Source organism: Phalacrocorax aristotelis, chromosome 5 (assembly GCF_949628215.1).
Source record: "Phalacrocorax aristotelis chromosome 5, bGulAri2.1, whole genome shotgun sequence".
NCBI classification, from domain to species: domain Eukaryota; kingdom Metazoa; phylum Chordata; class Aves; order Suliformes; family Phalacrocoracidae; genus Phalacrocorax; species Phalacrocorax aristotelis.
In genome coordinates, this window is record NC_134280.1 from 30444937 (window position 1) to 30471152 (window position 26216).

At 41.4% G+C, this 26216-nt stretch overlaps 1 protein-coding gene across 1 annotated transcript in view; it reads right to left on the reverse strand.

Moving 5' to 3' along the window:
- PLEKHM3 (pleckstrin homology domain containing M3) overlaps window positions 1-26216 on the reverse strand; it is an 86822-nt gene that overhangs the window by 24906 nt on the left and 35700 nt on the right. The window contains exons 5-7 of the mRNA XM_075093751.1: window positions 23723-23868; window positions 17939-18132; window positions 6056-6119 (exon numbers count right to left, since the gene is read on the reverse strand). Of these exons, the coding sequence (XP_074949852.1) occupies window positions 6056-6119; window positions 17939-18132; window positions 23723-23868 (404 nt within the window). The remainder of the gene's footprint in view (window positions 1-6055; window positions 6120-17938; window positions 18133-23722; window positions 23869-26216) is intronic.

Sequence of the window (26216 nt, forward strand, 5' to 3'; positions counted from 1 at the left end):
ATGTATATTATGTGTTTTTCCCATCCTAGGACTATTTTCATATTCTTCTGCTAATAGAGTTACCACAGTCATACAGGCACACGTTGTAAAGGAGGGACTTAAAGATGGCAATTAGCATTATGCCATTCTGGTCCAAGATGCATGTTTACATAGTTCAAGTACAGAATTATTTAAGTGCCTCAAAATCTTGATGTATTTAAATCGCACAACATATTTAAAATAGGTCAGATGGACTATGCCTCCAAAGAGCTGGCTTCCCTCTTTTGAACTTAATTGTGCTTAGGATGTCTATTTTCAACATACACAAGAGTAAAGTGGGACCCACTTTACCTTAACTCCATTAAAATTTACTTCTCCTGTGTGTTAGAGAAAGCCTGCAGGAGAGCTGGGAAGAGAGTACAGATCTCACGTGCCTTAGGATGAGAACTGGACCACTGTACAAATTAACGATGTGTACACCTCTTACCTCCCCACACAACCACCTGTTTCTGTCTACCTCCTACCAAATATTTAAGAGCAGGGGCTGTATGTCAGACACCAGTTAAAACCCACCACTGTTTTAAAACAGCTCTACTCTGAGCAATGTCTTCCAACCTGTCGCCAGCTGAATACTGATAGTAGCGCACTGCAGGACTTGCATCTCTGTCACACAGGCTGTGTCAATTCTTGCTTGGGAGGCTGGGGATGTAAATCAATGTTTTCACTACGGTGCTGAACTCTGAGCTGTGGCAGCTATGGCACAGATGCACCTGGCGTTTTGCTGCCCTTGTTAAGCACAGCAAACTCCTACAGAGAACTGCAACAAGCAATTCTTCAGCCATCTCAGCATTGCCAAGCCTGCTAAAAACCTAATTCTCCTCATTTGCCACCACCTGCCCCTCAAGCGAAAAAAGGGCTTGGCCTAGACTTAAAAGGATCTGCTCGTACAGCTACATGGGTAAACCTCTTAGGTAATAGAAGTTTAAGCTGATACAGCTTATATCGAATCATTGAGTGAAACAAATAGTACAAACTAAGTTATATCAATGAGAAAGTCTTTTGCTATTAACACTTTAACAGGTATGGCTACATCTGTTAAGAGCCAGGGGTGGGGGGTGTTTGTCATGCACCTAATCCCAGTAAGAGTTTTAAAACTAGAGCAAGCCCAAAGCAGGTTAGCCAAAACCCAGTTTTGTCCATCAATGTAGCCACATGCACACTACTGGCTTTTACCAGCACAGGCATGTGGATTAAATGCCACAACCCATCCTTTTTATGTGTGAATAAAAAGGAACCGCTGGGCAAGGACACCACCACTGATGGGCCTGGAAGTCATCAGGCTGTATGTTACAAATCTAAGCTGAACATTTCTCAGTAACGGTATGAGGACTGAGTGATCAGAAAAGAAGTACTACTTCTGACAAAAACAGCAAGAGCAAAAAAAAAGCCCACATCTCCTTGCAACGTTTGCTATTGTTGGGACTCATGAAACAACTCATCTAAATCAAACTAAAGTTTTGCACATGCAAAAATGCTAGAAACAGCATCTCCAATCTCCTTCTCCACCTCAGTCTAGGAAAATACAGGGAGGACCCAAACTTACTATTGGAAAAGGTGGTGTGATGAAAGTACAGCATGGGTTGAAAGCCTGGAAAAATGAATGAGATCTAAAAATTTCTTTGTTCTTCTAAGGCTTCCTAATCCTGATCTAGCAATAGACTAGGCTCGAATTAGGTGGAACTCATGTTTCACTGAAGTTAATTTTTTTATCCCCACATTTTTGTTAGGGAACTTTACACGTGCAAAATCTTGAACACAAACATTAAGGTTTTCTATTGGGAATGCTTCTGTTAGACCAACTGTTCACCTAGTCCGAAACCCTACCAGACGCTGTAATCAGTACTATATATGTCAGAGGACGATGAAATCATTGACCCATCTGTCAATAGGGAAGACATCTTCCCAATCCCCTCAGTAAATAATACGTCTATTCTGAAACCTTATAATCTCTTTATCTTATGTAGTGTAACTGTGGACATTCTCATTATGGATACGTAATCCTCTCAAAGATGATGAACTTCTGGCCTCAGTAATATTACTGTGGCATTAAGTTCCTCATGCTCACTGTGTGTTCTGCAAAGAAGCATTTCCATTAAGGATTTTTATGCTATTCACTATATGACCTATGCTATATTATTGTGAGAATAGGGCTCCCCTGTTCACCCTTTCTCTCCCGTTCTTCACATAGTTTGTAGGTTCATCTACAGGTAGATGGTCAGGAAAGTCGATCTGAAGTAAATGGACGTTTTAATTAAATTTTAATGGATTAGCTTATCTACAACGTTAAAATGGATAAATTATACTACATTAAATCCCTGTACAGACATACACATTCAGAATGAAAATGGCCTTAATACAATTTAGCTCACTTTGCTTCCAAAGTAAATGGAGACAAACCAAATGAAAGCCACTTATATTTTGAATAACAGTATTTACACAGTGCTTCAATGTAATTCAACTCATCATTTTAAATTCCCGTATTTTGTCACTTCATTTTTTTTCCTGAGTACTCCTGTGTACACAAACCTTCAAATCATCATCTTTTTAAATCTCCTATCTTGCTCACAATTTCCATCCTTGACACCGAGCCATTTTTGCCATTACATGGATCCTTTTTATTTTACCCTATCTTTTGGGGGTGGTATAACCAGGATGAAATAATTGCCATTGTTGATAGTGTTTCTACAGTAAAGACCATCACTTTGTACACTTGTATATCTTGCTATTTAAGAAAAATCAGACAAGACATTAGTTAACTCTCTGTGTGGATTAAGCACTTGGATTAGCCACTTCAAGTCTTTTACTTTAAAAGCTCCTGTTAGCATGGAATCTAGTGCAAGTAGCAAGAATTACTTTTCTTAAGAAATGCAAGAGCCTTGTCTGAGTCAGCTTCTGTCCAAATCAACATGTAACAGTGTAAAAACTGTTAGTCTCACCAAAACCAGCCCCACAATCCCACAAAATGAGTGGATGGTTTTTAACTCCAACTTGTATAACTGTGTCCGCATGGCTGTAAAACCAGTGATACATCCATTAGTAACGTTAGCAGAGAACAGAGTTCACACCTCCAATAGGTTTAGGGTGAAGCTACCCTGGACTGGGACTGCACCATCACGGACTATACTGCACATTAGAATAATCCAGTTTTCCAGTGTACTATGTCTGCTAAACCCAGCAATCTCAGGAGTGAGCGCTTACTTCCTAGCAACTGGACATCTCCCTCTTTAAAGCTTTAATTGATTGGAATAGTCCTGGATAAACTGGTGTGCAGTGGTGTTATACGTGACGCAGGGCAGATTACTCTCTGGGCAGATGATGCCAGGGAGGGCTGGAAAGCATAGCCAATGGGGCAGAATAGGCAAGCTGTCACACTTTGTGTTTCTGCTTGTTAAATCTGAATGCTCCTAATTAGTTCTCTCATCTGCTAACACTTGCAACAACAACGACAGGAGGATTCTAAGAATATGTACCCCATGGGAATGCCCATAGATAGACTTGCCATAAACTTTGATGTAGTCCCTGGGGCAGTGGTCTGCAGTGAAACCTTGCTGGGGTATATTGGGGTGTTTGTGTTTATATTTAAAATAAACATGCACATACATGCTGCCTCTTTGGTTAAACGTCAGGCCTAAAGATCTGCACTATGAGCATTTGTTAATGAGTAAAGTATTAGCAAGCACTACCTTACCACGATTTGGTGAGTTTCCAACATTAAGGACATTTTTATTTCAATTTTTTCCGCTCTGCTTTTAACCTCAATTAAGGTCTTCCCCAGTAGAGCCCTGTCCAAATGGATCCACATTACAACCTTCCCCAGACCATCAGATAGCTCGAGTATGTACTCTGCCACATCCAGAAGGTCTAGGCATGGAGCTCTGTTAAGCTTGGAAAGAAATTTAAATTGGATTTAATTTTAGAATAGGATTATATGCTGCTTCATCTACTGGCAAACAGGCATTTCAACTTTCTTATGCCTAAGAACAGACCTTCATACCATGTTTTTGAAACTCAGCTGCTTGGTAGGAAACAACCCATGTTTTATAGGATCTTTAAAGAGAACTTAGCTCAGAAACAAATCAGAATTGAGCGGGGACTAACGAGGGTAGAGGTTGCTTATATCTGTAGATTACCCCTCTCTGCTTTTCTAATTCGCTCACCATGCCTTATCTTTCTATTAATCTTTAATAAACCTTTTAGTTAATTCCCCAAACACACACAATCTACATGACAGCAGGATACAGTGCAAAAGCAGCCTATGGACATGAGGAAACAGGCAGCAGAGGAATCAAAAGGATGGGAAACTTTTAGGATTAAAACACACCCAAACTACAGGCCAGTAGAAAATGATGAGCAATTGGGAGAAAGCAGTGGTAAGGGGCAAACCAGGGGAGGAGGTAAAGGTATTAGGGGAGGGCTGTAAAGGTATTAGTGATTCTCTGGCTGTTGAGTTCACTTTCTTGATGGGGCCCTCATCCCATTTCCACTCTGGTTCCACTTTGACAAAAGCAGGCAATCCAATTTCAAACTTGGAGCCTCTGAAATGTGGAAAATGCTCTCCAGGCTGACAACAAGGATATAGCTAGATTAAAAGGTAAACGCAATTTAACCCACGCCAGCAGAAACTGTAATCAAATTATATTGCCTTGAAATATGGTAAGTTTGGGACCCGGGCCCTCAGGGGAAGGGGAGGTGTCTTGCAAACACAAACACAAAGAAACATGCTAAAATGGAACTGCTAAATCAATGGATTAATTGTGACTTCTGCCCTCCCTCACTCCCACAGGGTGCTTGATAAGCTGCTGATTGCTTCTAAAACATCTACTACCAATGTTAGAAACTGATTAAGCAGCTTACAAAGCACTGGGGGCTAATAGACAGACCCACCAGGGAAACTGCAGCTCTGGAGTTAAGTAGCTTGCTTTTCCATGGCTTGATTATTAAAGATGAGATAGCAGAACATGCTGAAAAGATGTGGAAACAGTTTTAGACCTCAGATGACTGGCCTTTTTATTTTATATATGGAATAATTTCTACCCTGTGACCTCACCAGCCAACAAAAGCCATGTTTCCTGCAGTTCTGTAGTCTCCAGCTCTGAGGGGCATCAGAACTACGTCAACTTAAGTGTGGCAACCGAACATCCAGACCTGACTGTGCTACCCATTACCCTGCAGAAAAGGCACCAGAGGACAAAGGAAGCATCAGTGGAAGAAACTTTAAATAATATGTTTTACATATCACTAGCAATAGCATTTGAGCGTAAACACAGATGTGCCTAGGTCAGCTAGTGCATCTTACCTCATTGCTTCCTCCATCACGCACCTGAGCACTGCAGCACATTCACCTTAGATTCCCTAACCTCCCTTTTCAGCTCTTTTTGCCAAATTCTTCTTGTTTAATCTGGTACATAATAAAACTCTGCTGTTCAGGCAAATGTACTGCAAGGTCCTTTTTTAGTTCAATCAATATCAATGCAAAGACACGTTTTGCTGGCACATCACATCTGTCATAGTAACACTGCATGGCTTAACTCTCTGCAGCAGGCTTGCTGAGGTTTTTGTGGTGGGTTTGTTTGGGGTTTTTTTCCCCCCCTTGTGGCAATGCCTAGCAGACTTCTTAAATAAGAATGTTGCACTAGGGACTGTACAAACCCATAAATTTCTGAATAACTATTCTTTCAAGCAAAGAAATAAATACCATTTGTCACCTATAGGCTGAGCCTTAGATGAGCCTTCATTGATCAGACGAAAAATTTCTCACAGCAAATTTACCTTTGCAGACTACAGTTTCTTTCGCAGCCTCTTTCCAGCCCCATTTCAACACTGACCCCCTAGGCTTTCTCTCTCATCACTAACCAATGCCCGTTAACCTGTTTTTATATTAAACTATGAACCGCAGAGATGGCTTGGAAGTGAAGCTATTTATGCTACTATTAGCTAGAAGGGAGAATGTACAACTAGCACTGAAGATGAGAACAGGCTTGGTGTGCAACAGGTAGAATTAGTTGAAGAAACTTACCTGCTGAAGGTCTGCAAGAGAATAAAGATGGATTTGCTGGAGAAGATACTCTCTGGGGAAGATCCTAGAAGAGAGGAAAATGGATGTGCATCATGCCTTTTGATTGGGACACTCAAAGGTTTATTCTCCCCCCCCAAAAGACTACAGAACAATGATCCTGAAGAGTGAGCTTGTCAGAAACTGAAATTATGTCACCCTGTGAGCGCTGGCTACTTTTACAGCATTCCTCATTGGCACAACAATTCCACAATAAGAATGAAAGCTGTGCCACTGTCATTCCCCATCTGTCAGGCGAGCACGTACCATGACATTTACAGCCATTGAAAGCTCATCCTGACCACAGGAGGTGTTTCTTTAAACAATTAACCCAGTAATGAAAACAAATAAACTACACATTAAAAGTGTTTCTTATGGTTCTCAGTACAATATTCCTAGTCTGCTAGAAAGCTGTAACTGTTAATTTCAGATGTGATTTATGTTTTTTTTTTAACTGAAATAACTATATTGGGGGAAATGTCATGCAGATACTGTTCTTCCAACATAAAGTTGATTGATATCAATTCCCTTTTGCATACAGAAATATATGTATTGGTATAGACTTTATAATGGCTTCTTTGAGAAAGGCATATTTTCCTTACATAAACCAAGGTTTCAGGCAAGATCATTGATCATCCACTGACAGACCTGTTCAGTAAAGCTAAGTTACAGAAACCTGAACAGAGAAGAGATGTCCTAATTACAGTGACTTGCAGTAAAATGAAAAACTGGGTTAAAGTAACATTACAGAGAAAAATGGACCTTGTAAAGGTAAGTGGATATTAACAAGAAAAGTTTATGAGAAACCTATGTTTCTGCCATAGAGGTGTCAGGAAGAGAAAAAGTGCATCTAATTAAAATGTCTGTCTTTGTGCACACACAGAGAGAAATAACCAGCCAACCAGCTTTATTTTCCATCCGCACAGAACAAATATAACACCACGCCAAGGTATCATGCAGAGTGGAGAATCACATCACTCTTGCACAAAAAGCAACCAAACATCTCAAGAGGTGGAACTATTTTACACTACAGGTTGCCTAGAGAAGAAACTGTGAACTTAGTTCCTGTATTACAACCATGTAGTTTTAAGAATACAGAAATGAAATTCTTGATATTATTAAATGCATCAACAAAGCTCTGGCAAAGACTGTCTTGTAATAGTAGAGCTGAATGGCAGCGAACAGAAAGACCACCAGACATGTTCAAAAAACCAAAGATACTGAAAGGCTGATATGAACTTACATGATCATGATATGAGACTAATGAGAAAGTACAGAGGAACTCAAAGAAGATATTTCAGAAGCTGCAACAACATAATTAGTTAAAACACAGATCAGCAGGGATAACAGTACCAACTACAATCTTTGACACAGTACCAAATCTGAGAAATAATGGAAGAACCTCAGTTCATTCTACCCCATTAGCTGTCTTAAACTGCTACCTTAAACTGATGCATTCAAAGCTGTCCTGGAGGGACTGTGACTTTTCACTGCTGTTAAGGTGAGCAGTACAAAGTTTCATACTCCTGTGCTTTTGAAAAAAATCTGAGCTTTATCGGGGTGGGAGGGGAAAAGTACTGCAAGAAAGGCACTGACAACTGGGCACTGCCAATCTTACAGCACTCTTCTGGAGCAGGACTGTGCCCTTGCTCCTTCTGACTCACCAAGGATGTCTGCTCTATCCACCTAATTCTCGGCTGCAGTCTCACTGGGACACTGCATTTCCCCTGTTCAGTTCTGGAGGCTATACCATCGCTCCCATTAGAGGCAAACGCGTTTCCGTGGCTCTGCTGCATCACACCTTCATAATACATTTGGCACATTGTCAAAGACCACTAAAAAACAGTCACAATCCAGACATCAGACAACATATGACATTGGGATTCCTCATTTGTGCATAGAAGATTTATTAAAATTGATTGCTAGGGAGTCAACTCTGAACAGCATTTTGAAGGCATTAGTATTTTTCAGCTCTGATAGAGTTTCTGTCATTAAAATTTCCCCATCATTCCTCCCCTGATCACACAGGCAGGCACTAAACAGTACTGTAGCTTTGCCAGGAACTGTATTATTTGCTGATGCCCTTACAGCACTGCTAAGGAAAATAATTAGCTAATGAAAGATTTCCTTTTTCAGGAAATAGCCTGAATAGCCCATAAGGCGGAAACTGTCAACAACTAATATCAATGACTAACATCACATTCCCCTGCCTTCAAGGACTGCATTTTACTTCCTGCAAGTTCTACCTCCTAATAAAAACTGTGCAGATGAAAAGCAAACTCATGACCGAGGGACTTCCTTTGTCGGGGGGTCTTAGCCAGCACATGCCCTGGTAACAGTCATCCTCTGCCTGTAACTGTCCCCTTCCCTGAGATATGTTAGCTTGCAGAAGCAGCTCTGCAGAGCCAGCATCCAACACACCTCCTCCTGTCCAAATTTATTTCCAGGAAAAGAAGTAGGCACGGCCCTCCCAGTCTTATGCAAGATACACATACCTGCACATACCCAGCACTCAAGTGAGAGGAGTGCTCATTTCCATTGCTATGGAAACTGAGGCATTAAAAAACCCTCAGTAAGGCTCGTCCAGCTTCAGATTTGCAGTCTTTCTGTTGACTCAAAAAATCATAATTTGGTTGTGGTGGGCCACAGAAAAACAGCTGAACAGCCAGAGCTCACATGTACCACAGCATTTACAAAACTTCTTATGAAGCAATATGGTTCCCAATACGCAGAGGTACAAAACACTCCCTCAACACCTGCCCACGTCACCAAAGGTGGAGAGCACACAGCTCCATGAGTGTGAAACCACTGAAATTGCCTAGAAGTAGGCAGCTTAGTCCCTGATCATTTTAAATATAAATGATGTGCCCTTTACAACACCTGCAATGAGCTGAGCAGCTGTTTAAAAAACACATCTTGCTATGCTGCACATCTGCAATTAAGATCTCCAGAAAACTTCTGTTAGTCCCATTTGGAAAGAAAAAACAAAACTCAACAGCTAGCCGAACATAACTAGTGAAGCCACCTCCCAGAAATGCGTCTGTTTATCGCCAGTTTTGTCAGCCTCTAGTGGGTGAGGAACAAGAACATAAGAGGCACCGGAATATCAAACTCAAACGTATTTTAAAAAAAAAAAACTCATCATAAAATGCAAGCAAATCAGGTGGGACAGGAAATCCACACAGACCAAGTGCTCAAGAAAATGAATGATGTACAGTTTCCAATGGCTTGCTTGTCTGCACAGGTTCTCTGAGCCTAACGAGGTGATGGCTTATATAAAGTCTTCTTCAGTAGGGGGCACACAGGACTAATTCAGAGCCTCTTGCTTCTCAACCCAGATGTTTCCTCTCACATAACTAGTAGGAACGTAATACCTTTGCCATCTCCACCCCTCTGCCAACTGCAACTGAAATTGGCCAAAGGAGGCCAAAGTCAATAGAGGACAGCAGGTGAGATGGAGCTCACACAAACACCATGCCATTGCATTAGCATTCAGACAAAGTACTACACAGCATCCAAATAAACCTAAAATCACATTCCTGTCTAAAAATCTGACACAGACCACAGAGCAGGCTACGATAACTACACTTAGAAACATTTCACTAGAGAATACGTATTTACTGTCTGCATGAGATGGGAGCTTTGAGCATGCTTGGGTTAATGTAAGGCCTTGGCCCAAAAAGACCACGACATGCTTGCATTTTATTTTTCCCTTGATATAAAGATCCTTTACAAACACCAAATAGGAAATCTCTCTTAAGTTATTTGAAAGCAAAATAAAAGATGTCAGTTTTGTAAATCTTTTGATTGAAGCGCTATAATGAACCGGATTTTTTTTTAAAGCTGGTCAATTAAAAGCATTCAATAAACAGCGTCCTTTCAGTCAAATCTTCACACGGAAGAATACCGGAGTGAGCTAGACAGAGGTCAAACACAAGATGTTAAGACTCATCACAATAAAAACTCAAAACCTCTGCTGCTTCAGAATGTGACCTCTGACCCTTGAGAGGCAAATGGTATTGACTGCACATCTCACTAAAAGCACCTCCTAAGCTTTCACAGTTTGGAAACTCCCAGACCAGTTTCACCACCAATGCAAAATGGAACAGTTGTGAGTCACAGGATTGCTGTGCTATAAAACCCTGGCTACCAGTCAGGGTTAAGCCTGCAATGAACAAACCAAGTTCAATGCTAACCAGCCCTCTAGTTTTGCCAGTTCCTGTGAACAATGAAATCCAAAGTCCTGTTGGTTAAAGGTCTCTAAATTGCTTTATTGTTATGTGCCAGAAATAAAAGCAATCAATGCAAGCAGGAAAGAAACCCACCATTGGAGACTTTCGGTCCAACTAAAAGAGAGAATTGAGCATTCTCAGTTTGTGATTAGTATTCTTTTTTTGTTTGATACTTAGTAATCTGAAGAATAACCTTCAGGCAAGATAGAATCAGAAATTTCATCCATTCCCTTTCCGGATGATCTTATCAGGTAAGTATTTGCACAAACAAAGGTTATCTTTTAGTGTCCTCCTGCAAACAGGACCACTGATAAGACTTTGCTTTTTGCATTTGGACAAAGTGTGTAGTCATGGTGCTTTGTTAGCACTAAGTAATTGCTCTGCATTTAAAGCCTGTTTATCATCAGCTTAGGTAATTTTTCTCCAATGGGTTAAATACCCTGACAGCTCTGCTAAAGCTACAACCAATTAATCTGCCCAGGCCTGACACTATAACCAAAGTACAAACGTGATAAGCAAAGCGAACTCTTCTTTTTACAGTGCAATCAAAAGAAATCAAGTTAGCTGGCAGGTGGGCACAACTGAGCCTCTTTTGTACCAAAAAACCCTGTTGAAACCTAGGATGCGGGTGGGGGCGGGGAGAGGCAGGGAGGGGAAGCTGGCACCACGATTTCATGTGCCAGCCAGGAGTGTCTTGTTTGACCAGGTTGAAAATTGTATGACTGAGCTCTGACTCATGACAGGAGACGCAGATGCGCCAACTTAGCACGCAGCCATATTCAGACATCCTCCACCCCACTGCAGGAAGCTGCTACACCCACAGCTGGCACAGCACCGCAGGTACTGAGTCCATTTCCTCAGCCAGGAAAGTTCGTACCCTGGCACTGCCACTTAAACCACCACAAATTTACTTTTAAGCTACTGCACCACGCTGCAAACTAAAGCAGCTGACAGGCAACCACATGTTGATTACTGCTGTTCCCATTTTTTTTTTGCCCCCTAGACAAGGGGCAAGAGGACCTCCGAAGTCCCTGCAGCATGTACCACCAACAGCTGCGGCAGTGCGCATAGCACGTGGGCAGGAGCGGCGCGCGCTCTGATCTCATTGACAGGAGCTCAAATTTTCCAGAGTTACTACTTGATTTTAAAGGTACAGAGAGATATCAGTGAATTGCCAGTTATCCCAAATATCTGTGCAGGGTAAATAACATCTCTTGCTAGGTTTTCTCTTGTAATTCATTTGACACAGACTTATCAATTTAAGGTAGAAAGAACAGCATCCGAGGCAGGGGGGAAAAGGTAGGATTTTTTTCCACTGTTGCTAATTGTTATAGGTTTATTTGGGCTTTTGATTTTGTATTTCCTTGGAAATTGCAGCTCCTGAAAGTATGTTGGGAGAGAAGAACCCCAACTTTCCAGCCAAAAAAAAAGTTACTTAGGGAAGTGAGGCTCTGGGAAACTCAGTGATTTGAAAGTCAAAAGGTAATAATAAATTCATTAATTTAAAACAAAACAGAACACTATGTATTCATTTAATTCTTGTGGTACTATACCAGATTAATGATTTTTTTTCTAATTCTATGGGTTTGGCTAAAAAAGTGTTTGTGAACCATTCCACATTTGTGAGGTAAGAATACCCTTCTGGTTATGTTCTGGGAGCAGCCATTCCTAAACATCTTCAGCCTACACTAAGTGCTAGATTTATTAGCATGCATGTCCAGATCAGGTATTGTTTCATGACGCTATGAAATTCCCCATGAGCATCCCTATGTTAAAATAGCTACTCTTATCATCCATCAACCATCCAGAACCAGTATACAAACTTTCAGCTAAAATGCAGTACACTAACTCTCTCTCCTCAGTGGTTACTTGGGCAAGGTTATGGTAATATTGTGGAAGACAAGTATTACTACACATCAAACTCAGGAATCAAATCCTGCTATTACTAAAAGCAAGATGCAGAGAATTAAAGGCACACTTCTGTTTTTAAATCAAAATAGCTTAGATCCCCCAATTTACTTGAAATTAAGATTAAGAAAATACTCTCTGTTTTAGTCAGGCACTTCTGAACCCTTGCAGTTTGTTGCTGGAAGTTCTGCTATAAAAACACAAGGATAAAAATGGTACAAGTCATATTTAATGTGGTGTCTGCATCCAATAGGAACTTCTTTTTAAATCGTTATGTTTTTTAAAAGCAATCTAGTCTCAAAAGGTGAATGGAAACTACCATTTTGAAAGATGTCTAATATTACTGATCTATTTGACAAGGAGATGCAGGTGTGCCCCTAGACTGGAAAATACCAACATGAACTGAAAGACCTGCATGTCCTCTGGAAAACTTATTGTATACACACTGGCATGCTCCGCAGCTAGATGCTTACCATGGTAGAGCACTGGCTTGTGCTTTTAACCTTCCCTTGGCTTGAACAGACAGCAGTACTGTGTCCATCCTGGCTGTCTGGCACACGTCTTGTTGCTCCAGCTCTGTTTGTTACCTCTGTTAGCTCAAAGTCCACCTTAACTCCATCCCCTGCAGCTTTAGCCAAATGCTTTTTAAGATGTTAACTTGCAAGGACCCTGCATGCACAGTTACTTCTTAAAAAATACACAAGAGTTGAAGCAAAGAGGGGGTCTGTTTGTAAGGGCTTCATCAACAGGCATGCTTTATTTCAGCAACTGCAATGACTACATACATGCAGGATCTATATAAAACAGCAAATGGCTCATGCATACTTCTCTGCATTTATTTTCTCACCTTTCCTCACTTTGGGGTGTTGTTTGGTCTTAACACTGGGTCCTCTCAGGATACCCAGATATCCTCTTTGAATGAGTTTCTCTCTCACCCTCTTTCCAATCACCCGTGCAACAAATTTTCATCTTCTGTTGGTCTTGTCATTAATGCAGATCCCTGAGTGCTATGAAACCAAATCCTTCTGTTCCTTTCCTGCTCAAAATTTCGTTTTGCAGTCAGTCTACTGCTTTCACGTATTGTGTCTTTGTTCTCCTGCTTTGGGATTTTCCACTCTCCAAATGGCCTACACATTGCAAAGAAAATGGAGAAAACAGTCTCCTTCGACAGCCTGGACATGACTTAATGACCTTCTGTTGTCCTTGGTCTGAAAGATGACATAGCCCCAGCCTCACATACATGAGGTATTTGGTGGTATAGTGATTGCATAAGATCAATCAGGATTCCTGTGATGTGTTTAGACAGGTTTCCCGATTGCTACACAAATATTTTGAAAGTAATCTACTCCTGTGTCAGAAGTGATATGTCTAAGGCCTCACTGTAGGAAGTGACAGGAGTCTATTGTTCAGCATAACTGAATTTGGGCTTGTTTCACTTCGTGCTGACAGACCGGCAGGCTCAGCCAGGACCACACGTCTGTGGCACTGGAGGTATACCTTTAACCTCCTGCTGCAACAGCAAGCTCTAATTTGGCCTTCCTGTAAGGTGCTAAGTAATGCATCCTGCACTGGAGTTTTGCTAGAGTAAAACTGACATACTGCTGTTCTAGAGCTGACAGGCAAATGGTATCAGAGAGAGATGAGTAACAAGAGGGAAAATTTTCCCTGTAGTTTCTCACTACCATCCAGAAGGTTTACTTACACAGCAAGGGCACTGCAATGAGCACTCATGTATAGGCGAATGCGCTGCAGAACATTTACCTTGTGTCACTGCCATCTGTCTAAAATACCTGGGCTAGCAACACCTGAACTGCAAGTTTAGGTGTATAGCTAAGAGAGCAGGGAGCCCAGAGAGAGCTCCAGGGTTGACCTGGATTAGCCTACCCTACAGCAGACATGGAAGTGTGTGAAGACTTCCCAAAAAAATAATTCTTGACCTGAAGAGCCTTCAACCATGATAAAAACAGAGGAAAAGAGGCTGTGGCATATGGACACACTGTTAGTATGTCTTATGTCTAGAGATAAAAGGAAGAAAGCAAAACCAGAATAAAACTTGCATCATTCAGCACAGCTTCACAGAATAACCTCATTATTTAATGGACTCAGAGATGCTCACTCTTTCCCAGCTATCAATTTTATTGACTTAATCTTGTTTGCCTGTGCCCTTCATTCATCATCCCACAATCTGCAGGTAGTGGTGGGATCTGTACAGCTCCACTTCTACTAATTCTATGTCAGCTCTAGGTTTCAGTCTTGTATGTTTCTGCCTGAACACCATCCACACAAGCAAGGCAACCAAAACAAGCAAGAACTTGTTGAGTAAAGACATTTGAGGCAAATTATGTGTGTTGCAATACTGAGGTGACAGCCACAGCCAACTAGGCATAACAACGTCCCTTGTAAAACAGGGAGCTCAGCAACAGGCTCAGAGTCTCCGCTGGCTAATCTCAGAGGAACACTGCTGATATGCACCGGTGGAGGGCCTTATTTCTCCTCCCAGCCAAGTCCGAGTTCCTTTATTTTTTTCCCCCTTGCAAATATAAAAAGAGCTTAGAATCCAGTAAAGCAATAGTTGAGAACAAATCATTATAACTGATGAAGACCACTTCTGTTGTGAGCCTTCTAGCTACTTCTAGGATTTCTTCTGCTTATTTTCCTTTTTTCCTTCATTTTTTCTTCCTTTCTTTCTACTTAGTCACTTGCTTCTTCCAAGTTCACAATGTAGTTCAGCCCTGAGTTCTCTGCTAGATGCCAAGTTTCAAAGTTCCCAAAGTACCTATCTACGCACACCAGGCATTATAAATAACATTTCCACATTTAAGCCAACTGGATCCTGAGCTAACCTGGTTTATAGCCATCTGGAATTCTTCAGAAAAAGTTACTTGTAAGCACTGTAAACAGTTTTGTCTTCCCAGAGGACACAAAGAATTTCCAGCTTCACTGCCATCTTCATTTTGTGATCTGGGTTCAAGAGCAAGGTATAGATTTAAAGATGATGATAATGCAAATAGTATTAATAAAAGAAACCTCAGAGTGATCTGCTTTTCCCTAATAAGGCAGGCTCTATCAGAGTCCCAAAGGCAGCAAGGTGCCAATACAATTAATCAGTCTGTTTTTAGTTCCCCCTAGACAGCAATATTAACAGTTTGTTTCAGTCTGTTTATATGGGCCTGACAGGTCTTCAAGATGCTATATTCGCTTTCTCATGATTAATAGTCATTCACATACTAAGGTAAAGACCAAACAGAAAAAGAATGTTTTTAGAGCAGGGCAGATAACTGGAATCTCTCCCCCAGCCTTTCATTTCTAACAAGGAAACAGTACTGAATTTAGGAATGCTGTCTCACTGTATTGTTTAAACTCCTCCTTTTCTTGCAACTTGCTCATGTGATGAGCCAAAGGGAAATTTAAATCACATATTTTCTTCATTTACTTTTCAGCTGTGCTCTATAAAGCCATCATATTGATAGTGAATGTCTGCACACTGTGATGTTACATGCAGAAAAGAAAGCCATTGGGACCAGTTCTGAGCAGGGAATAACTCCTTCAGGGAAAAGAACTTTTCTTCCTTTCCATCTCTGCAAACCTCTCAGGGGAGATCTGAGGGACCAACTGAGCACCAAACCCACCCCAACAGAGACTTCACAGACGAAGAAGGAGCCAGACTCTAAGGTGTGTTTTGTACATTCCTCCACTGGCTTTTACAGCACTTTTAACAAGTCCTACCAAACTGGAGATGCTTCCCCAGTACAAATGCAAACCTTCTTGGGCCAGGGTCCTACTCTCCACCACAGAGAGCTTTAATTGGAAACAGTGTGAAGGAACCCTTAGATAAGAAATGTGAGCATTTGGAGTATTTCCCAGTTTCCTCTTCTGCCACTCTGGGTGTTTCATTTTGATAGAGAGTTTCTTCTTTTTCCTCCCTTCCCCAAGAAAAGACCATGCAAACATTTCTGTGCTAATTTTCATCCATTCTCTCTTCTCTCAATTTCTTCAGCACTTGCCATTTCCCCTTTTTGGAGGTAGGTTTTTGGGCTCCCTCTTTGTCCTGCTTTCATCATTAACTCTTAATTTCCTGAGACCTCTTCCCCCTTTGAATCTCCTCCTTCTCCTGGCTTTCCCTCATCCCTTTGTCTCTAGTCCATTGATTTCTCTGCTTAGGCCTCCTTTGATCTCTCTTCTTTCACTCTCTTACCCAAGTCCATTCAGTCTCGTGCCTCCTCCTGTCTATTTTAATCAGGGCATTCTTTTCTTCAGCATTAATCAGAAAGCATAATTTCTTTTCTGCCACTTTTTCTGAACAGCAGCCTTCACAAATCTTATTCTCCTTATAGTTTTATTGCAGTTGAAGAGGATGGCATAGGAAAGTTATTATAGCTGAATAGCAAACAGCTCTGCAAGATAATACCATCCTTGAGAATAAAAGAAAAATCATCCTAATTTTTAAAATACTGTAAGCTGCCCTATCAAATAATAGGAATTGAGCAGTAAGACACAAACACATATTAACACACAGTGGGTCTGACACAAGAACTCAGTAGTGCTCTCCAGAAACCTGTTGCTAGAGATCCTTCTCTTAGTTGTTGTTCATCAAAGCAATGTCATTGGTTATGTACTGAATAGCAGACCACCTCGCTCGTTACTTGGGCTAAAGTCACTAGTGCAACCTCCTCTCCCTTCCAGAGATTTCGGGTCTCCCATCCCTAGAACACCATGCTCAAAATACAGTCAATTATGTCATCTGCTTTCCTGCCCTTTGGCACCTCATAATTTAAAAGCAGTGGATTTCCTATTTGTGATCTTGTCTTATAAACTTAGGGTATGCAAATGCTTACAGATGCATTTACCACCAGGTCAGCTGCATGTGCCTGGAGCTGCTCACCTCACAGTATGGCATGGGCAGAGACGTCTCCCCATCTCTTTTGGAGATCCACAACAAAAGTAACTTGGCTTTTTCAGGGTCACAACTGTGACGTGCTGGTTTTAAGCAGATTTTTCATTTTTAGCTTGTTAGAAAATGCTGCAGCAGCCGAATGGACTAAGATACAGCACTTCTAAACCAAAGTTCACTTTTTATAAAACTACTGTTTCCACCACAGAAAACTTAATATGAAACACCTGCTGTGCTGTGATCATGTGTTTTCCAACAAACAAAACACAGCACAGCCATGTTATGGATGGAAAAGATAGTGGCTGTGGAAGATCGTAACTGCTCTGGTGTCACATAAATTATATGCTGGGTCATATGCCAGGGTTCTACATCTGGCCTCTGCCTTTGTGCAAGATCATATCACAGAAGAGAGAAGTGCTGGACAGGTGTTTGGCCTCTCAAGCTTTTCCACACTGTGAGGCATTTCAAAGGTCTCAACAGTGGCTACCATGCTACGATGCCATGGCGGGGAGCATGAGGTACCACACCTGACTGAAAAAGCGCACAGCCAAGAAACTCGACAAGGAGTAAAAGATGCTCACCAAAATGTGTGACCCCTGGGCTAACAGTTGTCAAGAACAACTTCAGATATTCAGACCCTATAAAATCATTTTCTTTGGCAGTAGATAACCCAGCTGCCTGGGAAGTCAGATACAAGCACATCTTTCTAAACAGATAATACCTTGAGAACTAGACTGGGGGTGCAGCGGGGTGGAAGAGAAAAGCAACATGACAAGGAAACTAAATCCATGTGCTGTATGTGTTTGTGGTTCATACCTTCTACGCAGATCTTCAGCCACTGCTGCTCTGCAGCTGAACAAATAGGCTCGGAGAGATTTTAGCTGCTGTCTCAGACGGACAACAGTTGCCAAAGGTTCAACATGCTTGTACAACATGGGATTTTCCTGCTGGATATCAATCAGGGGCTCCTCATAAACATATTCCAGGAACTCTTTGGCTTGCTTTGATACCTGAAAAACAAAACAATCTGTTTAGCTAGGCTTTCCTCCCAACTCTTTTTAAGCAGATCTTCCCCTCTGTGATCTGTCAGCTATTCTCTGCATCTGAATACTTACTCTGTTACCAATTACAGATAAAGACAGAGCGGAGAGAGATCCAACTGTCTCTGCTTATAGCCAAGTCAAACTTCATCAAGCCCATCAAAGTTGAGTGTATGAGATAATTGCTTGCTTACCCAAAGTACAGCAATATTTGCGGCCACGCATGTTTTCACTGTAGGGTAACATAGCTTACGAGATGTTTTTCAAGTCTAAAAACTGATGACCAAGTTTCTTCCCCATTAATACTTTTCTGTTTGTTCACGATTTTCTTTTTGGCAAGAAGCAAGTGATTAGGTAAGTGCCAAAGCACAACATTAGAAAAGGAAACACACACACTGCAAGTCCAATCACATTGTACTATCCCAGGGTATAGAACTCCAGTGTAAAGTACTACTCCCATTTGTTTTGTGCTCAGCCAGTATGGTTAAAATTATGTAAAAAGAAAATAATCAGAAGCATATCTATCAAGTAGTTGTGGTTTATTTTAAACACAGATAAATAAAGTTGAATTTTACTGGTACTGCTCCCAATGTTTCACCTGTAAGAAATTTTTCTTATGCCTTTTTCATGATAGTGCTCTGGTCACCTCCACCTGCAAAGAGCTACTGTAATCTTGATAAATTAATGGGACTTTTGTTCCCACTAGAAGAGATACTCCTGTTTCTGAGGTGAGAAGGTCAAATTCCCTCTCATTCCTTATTTCTGCATTTCATCACAGCTGGAAAATAGAAGATGGGATTATCTAAAATGAGCTGCAGATCACTTGGAAACTGTGCTACAGAAATACTATTCCTTCCACAATTCAGTTAGTCCTCCTGGACCTTTAAATCAGTGTATACACTGAGTTGAGGAAGGGATGAATTAGGCTAACAAAAGGAGAAATGGCACACCTCTTGAGATTTAGGATGTTATTACCCTTCTGGCGCTGTAAGGTATGAAGTAGGTAAAAGCAATATACATCCTTATAAATAGCACCACTTCCAAAACCAGCACAAGTTACTAGCTACAGGAGTCACTAGCTACTTACAGAAAAAGGCCCAGGTGTAGCCTTTTCATAATGCATAATAAAAATACTAGAAATAATGCCAAAGCTAGTCTTCCCACCAATAACTACACAGATAGACAATGTGCAATTTTAAACACAGCAGACCATAACTCCACTAGCTTCCCAGGCCCTGAAGCTGTATTAAATACCTCACCTATTTGTATTAAACATCCCATTATTTTTTTTTTTTTTTAATAATGCACGTAGAAGGAATTGTGCTGTCTGAATGGAAGCAAATAACATGCTGTGTAAGGAGCAGCACAGGCAACTTGGGTTTTGTAGAACAAAACTCTACAAACCCCAAATATGTCAAGTTTTCTAATACTAGCAATGTTGATGTTTTATGAGACATGCCAACTGCAGTGCACAAGAGACTGCGGTTAAACAACCTGCTTTTACAGTCATTAAACTATTCAGCTGTAATATCTCAGCCATCCCCTGACAACTACTATATCTATAGTAAATATTATTCTTCCACCAATGGGCAAATTAAGCTACATATTCAGTGATTCTCTGGCAGGCACATGAATGCTTGGTACAGCGACTAGCACCTCCCACCAGGAGGACCTGGTGCCCAGTGTTCTTTATAGTCTTACTTCTTTGCTTTAAACCTCTGCTGAAGTGATGGGCTCCTCATCAACCTGCCCTGCTGTCTCAGGAACCAGAGGGTAATTACTGTTTAAGTACTACCTCCACGCCTGTGCACACTTGTAACCCTGTATGGGGCAACCCTCCTGAGGCTACAACCTTAGAGGAGCACAGGAACACAAAAATGCCAGAACTGAGGTCACCTGAGTGACTCTCAGTACATGTGCACTATGATGACAAAGTATTACTTTGCAGCAGCTCTGGTGCTGCATGGTCTGAATGCAGCCTTTGAAGAAAGAGGAACAAAGCAAACCTTTCTCTCTTCTTGCCAATACAGTGTACCTGTGGGGTGTTGATTGCAGGAAGAATAGATTTGCCCAGCATCACTGCCTGACAGGTAGGTGTGTCGGTTCACTCTGCATGCCTGACACAGGCACGCAGGTCATTTAAAACATTAAGTCACATTGCCAACCATAGCAAAGTTACAAGAAGCTGAAATGCTGTCTTATAACGGGAAGGGTCAGGCAGTCATAATAATTCAGCTTGCTAACAGGCAATATTCTAGTACACGTACTAGCGTACTCACAGTCCTCCAATTCTACTAGGCAGACTAGACAATCCTCTTAAATAAGCCAGGCAGAGTGAGAAGATAGTGCAACAGGGTTTTAGCTTCAAATGTCATACAAGGATACATGCTAACATTTCCAGACCTTTCTTTTCTAGAGGCTGCAAACTTACAGTTCAGAATTCAATTTACCAGAAGTCAGCTTGCCTTGAAGCTTTCTGGCACCAGGAATTCATTTCCTGTTGTGCTTGTCTGGCATTTTGTGCAGGCTGGAAGCCACCTGAACCAAACTGCAATACCCACTGGTTTTTGCGTGCAAATTGGGAAAGCAGTTGGCTTAAGTAAAAGGAAGAACGGATGTTCACCAGGTTGCCTCTTTTCTTTTCCCTTCACACAAACACATGAAAAACACAATTATGAAAACAGTAGGGAGACAGGGAAAAAGTGACCCTGGGGACTGAACTGCTGCTTTGGTTATGACAGAAGAAACATGCCCAACTGCCAAGTCCTTTCAAGGAGCTTTTATTGCAGTCAAGAGGATTTTTCTTTTCCTAGCCATATGCCTTCAGGTGTTAAATGCATTGTTGTTTTTCAAGATCTTGGGTATGGGAAGACACAACTCTACAGATTATTACTGCTTCTGTTTTCTCATGACCTGTCTGGCCAAAAGCAGACAAGAACCTCTGCATTTGCAAAACTTACTTAGTTGATGCAACAGTTTACAGCTGCTGCTCTGATGACCAGGAGTCCATGAAACATAAAAGAGAAACATGCCCAATTACACTGTGTCACCATAAAAACTCATGTCCTAGAGTACCTATTGGTCCTTGCTTTGTCAGACACAGATAGGACAGGCGCCAGAAACCTCTGCAGACACAGGGAAAAGGTGGCAGTAAGGAGTGCAGGTTTTCAAACTCTTCATTCACTTTCCTTCCATTTGGTGGACTGACAGGCACACTTCAGACTGCGTGAAGCACAGAAGCTTTTGAAGACTGAAGCCCTGTTTCAGTTCTGACCATCCAATGTGGTACATACTTATTTTCTCTCTGGGATATGCTATGAGCCTGGACAGGAGCAAGTCACACACCACAGAAGCTCCCCTTTCAGGCACTGCTGCGCTACCTGTGAGGGGCAGGGCTGTGCATTTAGGTGAAGCTCTGTTACTTAACTTCATTTTGCCATGTTGCTGCACAGCTTTGTGTGGGTACACTGGCCAGTTATGGGAGGTGAAATGCTGACAAATTAAGTGATCTTCCTTCAAAAATGAGCCCAAAGAAAATTATTACTACGGAGATCACCTCAAGGAAGTGGGACAAGATATCCATCTTTGCCAAATCAGCACATTTAATCAATACACTAACAATTATAAATATTAAGTGCGACAGCCAGCACTAAGATGCCTTTTAGACCTGTCATAGTCTAAACCATACAGAAGAAATAAACATCAGACCTCATCTCTGAATGGACAAAGGAGATACAGATGTAAAAGTGGACGAAATGTGTCCTTTACCTCAGAAAAATACTGCTTAGTTCCCATGGAGGTACAGCAGGAAAAGAAATAAAAACACATGTATGCAGAATTGAAGAATTGAACAGAAGGGGAAAACACCAAAGACTTCACAACATAACACGAACTACTTATTAATTTAATGCCATATATGGGTGGGATGGAGTTGGGGAGATCCAACCAGTGATCTCAGCTCAGTTGTCACACTGCCACTGTGACATATGATGTCCTCTTCGCCTTCCCTCCCTGCCTTAGTTTCTGCTCTAACAGTTGGGGATGCTGTAGTGTTTTCCTACCTAAGGGACAGTGTTCCTTTCTTAATTCCACCTCTCTGAGCACTTTGGCACAGACTGGTAAAGTATCTGCAAAGAATTTGCTTGTGCTCCTAAGCCACCTTGCAGCTGTTCTGCCTATCTACAAAAAGTGCAGACTGGCAACTTCTCACTATTATAGTGCGAAGACAGTAGATTAAGTTTTTCAATAAATGCTTAAGATTAGAAGTCCCATTTCCTTTTGTGCCTCAGCTGCCTATACCAAGGCCACAGGAATCAGAGTACCGAGCATAGTTTTTACCCTGCAGGTTTAGAAAATAAAACAGTTTATTTTCTTGGCAGTATCACTGACAGCTTGATATGAGGTCTTTTTCCCTTACCATACACTTGCCCCATATGATGGCTACCTATACTACCATGGGCTAGCAAGTTTAGTCCTTGGTAAAAGCATCCAAAGAACAAACTCTGAAATATTTATTCCTAGTTTCTATGAAAGGGAGGGGTTTTTGTCTCCACACGTAGATGCTTTGCAACTCTGAAGAATCTTGTATTTCATGGCTCAAGACTATCATTTTCCTGATGGCAGGCTCTAGCTATCTTTTAATAATCTGCCCGTCTGACAAATTTTCTTCAAGAGAGCTGCTTTTCCTCTAATAGGGCATTTACTGGTTATTTTTTTCCTTTTCAAATAGCCCATAATAATAATATTCGCAGAGACAAAACATCAAACAGCCTCTCCTAACAGTGGCTGCTAGGTCTGAAGCTCTAGCATGATCTGGATTCCTTATGAGTTTGTTATTCTTTCACCATATGCTCCCCAAGATGGCAAAACAACATTGCTACCATGTTTACCTGCATAATGCTTTGAGGCATGTAATCAGTTGTCCCTATCTAGCAACCAGCCACCAAGACAGCAGCAAATAGCAGATTACTTAAGTTTAAGAAAAGCTGCTTTGTGTGGCAAGTGAACAACAGTTTTGTCTTCATGGTGCATTCAGCTGTCTGGTACTAGAAAAATGTCCTTTTAGTGTCCTTGAAGCATTTGTGCCAAGAGACAGGACATACTGGGCCTTGCAAACACCATGTTTGGGTATGCCAGCCAGTTTCCCAGCATTTCCACAATTTAGCATCCGTCACCAAGCAGTGCCAATCCATAGTCCCTAGTGCCCATGAAACAGGTACTCCTCAAGGGCTCAATAACTGCAAAGACTAGGGCTAAAAGAAAGCTTTCAGTGTTCTATCCCTCCCTGTCTCTTGAACAGTCAGGTAAGTAATGATGGAAAAGATGCCACCAAGAAAGAGCAGCATGGCTGCTTCTGTGGCAGAACACCTTACACCTGGCTAAGGAAATTGTGATGAAAATATCTGTCTTGTGAGAGAGCATGGCTCATTCTGGCAAGAGGGACAAAGATGACAGTATTAGCAATCAATGCCTATAGCCTTCAACCTACTGCAATGTCTGCATTTCTATCCAAAGAGCAATTCAGGCCACTTGCTAGCAAGCCAACCTGCAGGGAGATTACCTTGTATTTGGAAGTGTCCCAGTTATGAACCAGCCGTGCAGGGATGAAGAAGGTGTCATCCACATGGCAGGTGCTGCAGTAATACCATCCACTGTAGCTGCACACCTTGGCTTTCCCATTGGACAAGCCTATGGAGCGCTGACAGCCTGGAGAAGAGAGAAGGGAAAAGTCTGGGTTTGTATATCATGACAGTGGTACACACTCAGGATGCAGTAAGAAAAAATAATTCCCCCACCTGAGACCTTTTTAAAAGTTTGTTTATTTTACCAATAAGCCATTTCTCATTCCCTAAAAACAGGGGAATAAACTGAACAAGCATATACTAACTTGGGCATCTATGACAGAAAGTTCAGAGAACAGTCAAAGGATATTTAGCACTTCTGAAGAAACAGAGGCAGGAGACCAACTTTGAGACTTGGGCATGTAAAAGCTGTGGCCCTCTGAAAATCACAATCTGAAGCCTAGACAGAAAACACCAGACCACAGGAGTACTGTGTGCTCGCTCCAGACAGCTCCCATTTTCCCCATAACAGAATGGGCCACTGTTGGTTGCTTGGAGGAGCTCAAGCCAGCTCCTGCTGACAGCCAGAAGGGATGCTGACTTGGCAGGTAGGATTTGGCCACAGAATTAGCATAGCCAAGGCAAACCACAGTCAACCATGAATAATAACTGTTAGCAGCAGTCACATTGAGAATGAGTACTCCTTGACTAGCAGTGGTGACAGCTCAGTTTCCTGCGTGTTTTTTTTCTTCCCTTACGATTGGATTATCCTGTGTCTTACAAGGTCTGAGGTCTGTCTGATACTTTTTTCACAGCTGGATCCCTTGCCTCTTCCCATACCCTCTTGTGTGGAGTCCCTGTGGTAAAACAATGTAGTCAAAAGCTGCTGCTTTAGTTGGAAAGAACTAATGCAAAGCGCTCCTCCACCTGACCACCTGTTTTCACAAAACATATAGAAACTCAATGTATCTGACACCTCAGTCTTTCAACTGTGGCTGAAATGAGCCAACAGGTACAAATAATATTAGAGTGGAGGGTTGAAGACAGGCAGCACACTCACATTAAACAACCTGCTTAGGATGCAAGGCTAAAAATGTTTGGATAAGATATAATGAGGTGTTTGTGGTCGTTATTAACACCTCTTTGACACAGCACACATGACAGTATTTCTGCTTTTCCTTCAAGTGCTAGTGTCCCCATATGACATTTACAGCTACAGACACAATTAGCACCAGAGCCCCACTCCAGCATGTGCTGTATATGCTCAGATTGTCTCTGCTGGGCTGGTTAGTAAAGCTGATTAGCAGAATCCTTTTACATTGCTTTTACAGCAAAAGTACTGGTTAAGTTTTCCAGGCAGAAGTTAACTAACTGACTGCTTTTGTCAGTATAACTGATTTTATTTAGTGTAATTATGTAACCTCTCCCACGAAAGGCATCTTCTGTCCCCAGCAGAAGTTACCCTGATTTGAGGAGAGATTGCAGCTCAACTACTTTTAGGCATAAATCAAACTCCTCCTCCTCCTCCTCCCTAGTAGCTGATGCTGCCATGTCCCCTCTGCTCTAATCAAAATAATTAGAATAACCTGACCAACACAATTAGTTCACTTCCTCCTCTTCTACACTCCAGAGCCATTTGGCCATTGATTCTCTGCAATGCACACTATCAAGTAAATCAGCATGGCACATGTCCGGTCTCCATCTCTCTCTCCCCCCTTCCTTTTTTTTTTTTTTTTCCCCAAGAGAGGATATGCAGTTTCTTGAAAAAGGCAAATATACAAACAGGTCAGCTGATCAAAGAGATACTTATGTTAGTGCCTCCTTCTTTACCATCTGTAAGATCAGAGCATAAGTATAAACATGTATCTTAAGTGGTACAACTCAACATACGTAATCCAAAAATGCAATCTCATATTAGCTAATAATCAAACAGAAAACCCAAACATTATGACTATAAATTATCATCATTGTAGAAATAATTTTTGTATGGTAAATATTAGTAGAACTTCTTGCAAAGCAGTATTTTTAGGGCAGAAAGAATGCAGCTATGCCTTTTATAAGGGTAAAGTCAATTCAAGTAATTCAGCAATATGTTACAAAAATATGACCTATGATTGTGGCTCAGGATCAGAACTTAGAAGCCAACAACTTCATATTTCCATCAATGCAAAGCATGCATTTTCCCATCTCTCATCGCCTGTTCTTTTTTTTAAAAAAAAGTAGTTTCCTGATTAGTCAGTTTAAAAAGTTTCCATGCAGTCCTGCTCCACTATGCTGGGACAGATGAAGTCAGCAGGCATGCCTGGTAACAAGCTCAGTATCAGTGTTCTGTAGTACATATAAAACTATTCTTTCAATTTTTAAAACACATTCATAGATAAAGGTGATGGTTTTGAGCAGCTGATGAGACATGAAATACCAGTCCTGTTCATCTGACATGATATTTGTATGACTAGTAGCCCTGGAAGATGCTTGCAGAAGGTACTCACACTG